This window comes from Phytophthora parasitica, assembly GCF_000247585.1.
Source record: "Phytophthora parasitica INRA-310 unplaced genomic scaffold supercont2.40, whole genome shotgun sequence".
In the NCBI taxonomy this organism is placed as follows: domain Eukaryota; phylum Oomycota; class Peronosporomycetes; order Peronosporales; family Peronosporaceae; genus Phytophthora; species Phytophthora nicotianae.
The window spans coordinates 215,460-220,682 of record NW_008649026.1 but is presented as its reverse complement, the minus strand read 5'-3'; the positions used below and the strand labels follow the sequence as shown (position 1 = coordinate 220,682).

At 51.0% G+C, this 5,223-nt stretch overlaps 1 protein-coding gene across 1 annotated transcript; it reads right to left on the bottom strand.

Annotated features, from left to right (window-relative positions):
- Window positions 1-514: 514 nt before the first annotated feature.
- On the bottom strand, window positions 515-4,606 carry PPTG_14085 (hypothetical protein; the record flags this gene model as incomplete). The annotated part of the gene is made up of 1 exon (XM_008911050.1): window positions 515-4,606. The coding sequence occupies one exon, from the start codon at window positions 4,604-4,606 to the stop codon at window positions 515-517; it is 4,092 nt and encodes a 1,363-aa protein (XP_008909298.1).
- Between the last annotated feature and the right edge of the window lie 617 nt (window positions 4,607-5,223).

Sequence of the window (5,223 nt, the reverse complement as noted above, 5' to 3'; positions counted from 1 at the left end):
GAATCCATGATGCCAAGAAACTAGTTGATGAGCCGAATAAGGCCCGGAGATACCTAAGGACACTTTGAGCGCGAATGTTTTAAGCAAGCCTGAATCTGTTATAGCAGGAGAGGCGCTTTTTCAATACCAACCGTGCCGTTCCGATGAGCATCGTTTTGATTCGTAGAAACATCTTATGAGGAGAGGAGATTGCCGTCGTAACAAATACTAAGATGACAAGGTGAATTGGAAAGGAGATAATGGTTGTTGGGAGCAATATACATATCAGCTACAGCTTCGACAAGCAGCATGGTGAATATGGACACACTATGCTTGTCCACGACGCTCCAGGCCGACAGAATTTTCTTGTTCGAGCAAGCTTTTGTGGTGGTTCTTCATGCTCGATTGGAAGCGTTGGAATTGTGTACCGTGATCACAAATCTCTGTTCTCAACAATGGCGTGTGAAATGTACATGTACGTTCATTGGTGTTATGAACTTATGAAAAGTATCATGCAGCTTGTAACCACATTGACCTAACGCTTCTGGTGGTTGAGGTAACGCAGAGCAATCAGCCCGACGACGCGGTAGAGAACGATACAACCGATCAGGATGAAGAAGAAGTGCGTGATTGAGTCGTGCTCGTAGCCGAAGTACTGCTCCGTGTACTCCTTGATGGTAATGTGGCCCACAGTCACGGGGGAATCCGCCATCGGCTGGCATCCGATTTTCGAGCCAACGTTCTCGTACGACTGGGTAGTCTCGTTCCACGTCGGAAGCTCATCACAGTCCGCAAACACCAGAGCCTCCAAAATCGAGAGGGGGAATCGCAAGGGGGAGGTTTTGTACAGCCATGTGTAGCCGGACGGGATCGAATAGGCCGGAGGACTGTAGCCCATACCCATCATGGTGACTGTATTGAAGAGCAGTCCGAAGATTGACGCTGTCTCCTCCGACGGCATCAAGAAGGCGAACATCATCCCCTGGTACACTTGCATGAGAATCAGGAGCGAGATCGTCAGCCAGAACACGACTCCAGTCCAGAAACCCGTGAAGCCCACCATCGGGTAAAACACAATCGTGAAGAGGAGGCCGCTGCAAAAGCAGTAAGGGATTTCAGCCAGTGTCGAGCCCACAAAATACCACAATGCATTGTACGTCTGCGACGCGCGTTCCCGGTAGTACGAGGCACGCTCGGAACAGGCAAGAGGCAGGATGCTCTGGAAAGTCATCATTGCTTGGAAGAGAGCAGCCATATACACCATTCCGACTCCAGAATTGAGGCCCGTGTAGGACGCGTAGTCAGCGTCAATAAACACGAGACCAATGACAAGTGCGAGGAACACAGCAAGGATCATACGCGTGAGATTGTAGCTTGGTGTGCGCCAGTACATCTGGATGAATCTGGTCACGACGAACTTCATCTGCGTCGTCGAATTGGCAGCACGTTTATCAGCGAAGATCATCTCTGGAAGGTCCGGGGAGGGCGTTGTGATACCTTCCTTAGCAAGGTTGTTGTGTAGAGCCTCACTGAGTGGACTGTTGTTGAAGTAGCTCACGAAATCCGTCTGGTTACCCACCGAATTGTTCACACCGGCACCAATGCACTCCAACATCCACGTCGCAGGATTATAGCCAAGCGGCAGTGAAGCCACGCCTGGGATACTCTCGAAGTACTCGATCAAGTTACAGCAATCTCTGCCTAACTCACCGTAAAACACCGTCTCGCCTCCACGCTTCAGCAACAAAAGACTATCGAACAAGTAGAACACCTCCGCCGAGGGCTGGTGGATCGTGCAGATGATCGTACGTCCTGAGTCAGCAACCTTGCGAACACCGTCCATAATCAACTTAGCCGAGCGCGCATCCAGACCACTTGTAGGTTCGTCCAGGAAAATAACACTCGGCTGAGCAGCGAGTTCCACGCCGATGGTCAAGCGCTTCATCTGTTCGACTGAGCTGCCGCGAATGATCTGGTCAGCGATGTCCTCCAAACCCAACAGTTCAATACATTCGTTGACCGAGTCGTACTTCTTTTCATCCGGGATCGAGGCGTCTTGGCGGAGGAACGAGCTGAACGTCAACGCTTCACGAATCGTAGCAGCCTCTGAGTGCACGTCCATCTGCTCACAATAGCCCGTGCACCGGCGGATAGCAAGGTCGTTCGCTTCGTAGCCGTTCAGCAAGATCTTGCCAGTGATTTTGCCTCCAGTCTTACGTCCAGCGATCACGTCCATCAGCGTCGTCTTGCCTGCACCTGAAGAGCCCATGAGAGCAGTGATCGATCCAGGGACAGCAAAACCGTTGATGCCCTTAAGTAACTCGAGGGATTCCTTGGGGTTGTGCGGATCGGGCACAAAGTAGTGAAGATCTTGGAAAGCCATGGTCACTGGGATGAAGTTCTTCTCATGAGCGTCTGGCTGGAAGTCCACGACACAGTCATCAGTCCCTGCTGCTCCGTTGTTCTTGGGCGTCTCCATCATCGTGTAGGATTCATCCTCGATGATTTTCTCCGACACATCCACGTTCTCAGGAGTCTCATAGCGGAGATATTCGAGTGCAAGACCCGACAAGATCATGAACACCACGTAGATAGCAGCCATGTAGATAATGCCGTAAACGACCCACGATTTTTCCGTGTCAAGACCAAACAAGTCCAAATAGTACTTGCCCATTGTCATTCCGTACTTCGCACAGTAATCCACGCCGTCGTAGACACACACGTCCATGCCACTCGAGCGATATTGGTTGATAGACAACGCCTTGACACTCCAGCTCATGGGACTGATCCAGTGAGCCCAGATCAAGTAGTCCGGGATCTGATCCGTAGTAACGATGAAGCCTGCGAAGATAACGAAGACCAAGATGGAACACATGCCCAACGGAGTGACGATGTTCGCGTTGGGGCCAACCGAACTCAGGAAGAAGAACCACATTCCCATAGCCAAGTTCGTGAAGAAGAGAACGATCTCAAAGATGAGGAACAGGGAAAATTCGGCTTCAAAGCCACACAGGAAGTAGACGAGAGCTCCGAAGATGATCGTCTCGGCTACAACCAGTGGAATTTGACTAGCCGAGTTGGCAAGAACGTACGAGGCAGTGCGGAAGAAGTTGGCTCCTCGCTGCTTGTAGAAGATCTCGCGGTCGGCCATGTACGTTGCGATCTGGGACGACTGACCCATGGACACGAACATGACGGAGGAGAACACAACGCCTAGCACCACTGAGACCTGCGTGGGGTCGAAGTCGTAGAAGATTGTGCAGTACAGCAACCCCATGACTGTGATCATGAGGACTCTACCCAGGATGAATGGCTTGTTCCGGTACAAGACCATAGCCTGGCGTCTGAGCAACGTCAAGGTGCTTTCGACGAACGACTGACTGAACATTGGCATCGCTTTCATGTTTTCGTTCGCACAACGCAGTAGCTCCTGGTCGTGTGGAGCTTCCAAGAGATGAAGCATGTTCTGGTGAATAGGAGATCGGCGGAAGGCTTCCGCAAACTCACTAGCTGTACGAGGCTGTTTCTTGGGTTGTTGAACCTGGTAGCGATACTGCTCGGACGTGCCTAAATCCAAGAGATAGTCGGCAATATCGCGTCCAGGAGGACATTGAAAGCCCAGTCCTTCGAAGTAACCCTCGACTTGGCTGCACGGACCATGGTACATGAGTTGGCCCTCGTTCAGAATCATCACATCGTCGAACAACGAAAACACCTCCGGGGAAGGCTGGAGCAGTGCGATGACAATATTCTTGTGCAGCTTGTGCGCGATACTGCGCTGCGTGCTGATGATATCGTACGTAGCTGCACTGTCAAGACCCGTGCTGATCTCGTCCATGAGCGACACATATTTCATGCCGAATTCCATCTCACCAGTCGTGACACGCTTGCGCTCACCACCAGAGATACCTCGAGTCATGGCGTCACCAACGATAGTGTCCTGGCAGTTCTTCAGTCCAAGTTGCTGAAGGATAACATCCGGGTAGTGCGCAAACAGAGCCTTTGCTGCTTCGAGAGCTTCCTGATTCTCCTGTGTCGAGCCATTCTTCAACAAATCTTCGTTGTGCTTCGACAAGGTACTGCCACAAAACTTGTGAGCGAACTCCAGCGTCTCCTTGACGGTTAACATGGGGAAGTGCTTGTCGCGCTGGTTCACGTATGACACGAACTGAGGCAACCGCTGGATGATCTCTTCGCGTTGGACGTTATTGAACGAAATGCTGCCTTCCACCGTGATATTCTTCTCAATGGGGAATCTCCCGCTCAACATTTTCATGAGAGACGACTTGCCGGAACCAGGCTGACCCAGTAGCAGCGTGATCTTGCCCGGAGCGAAGACACCGCTGATGTCTTTGAGGATTTCCTTGCGTACCACGCGCTTTTTAGGTCCCACGAAGGCCTTCTTCATCGTATTGGGGATCGTCGGTAGTTCGTACTTGGCACCGGAATCTTCCACCACGACAATGTCCGCAGAGACAGACAAATTGCGGAAACGCACGTCCATTTGAGGGATCTCATGACCGAGTGCTTTCTCGATCTTCTCGGCAATGTGTTCGTTCAAAGCTTGAGGGCCTTCAGCCATCAAGGCATCGGCTGACTCGTACCCGAGTTTCTTGCGCTCCGTCATCTTGATTGTCGAGTCTTGGTCGGCAGCAAGGATATTCGAGAATGAGCTACCAAAATCGGATCGAGAGGCTTAGCATAAAAAACGAAGCAACAACAACGTATGTGCCAGGCAGGCAGGAGAACGAAGCGACGAGAGTAATCGAATCAATGCCAAACCGTTTCTACATTCGATATGCGTGATAACGTGTCCTGATAACACGGTAATCCCTGGGCGGTTCTTGAATTCGATTGGCGGAGACGGCAATGATTACTTTTGACAATGATTCACATCAGGCAGCGCTGGCATCAACATTGGGCTGATGATGCCAACAGAGTATTTGGAAAAGACGATGGCGTGTATTCCCTTGCCTATCCGTAGGCGTAAGGTTTTGCCTTATCGACATTGAATACGCGATTGGGTTGGAGTATGCGTCGCTAGCTGATGATAGTTTTTTCCGGTGGAAAAGGCTACCTTTGTCACAGTATCCTACCAAGCCGATGATGGCTCTCTTACAAGCCAACAGCAAGTGGTTCTTAGCAAAGGACTGGATCCATACATCCAAAATGGGATGACTTTTGCGTAATGTGATGCCGTAAAATAAACACCCACTCATTCTGCTGAAAAGGCAGTGCGTGATA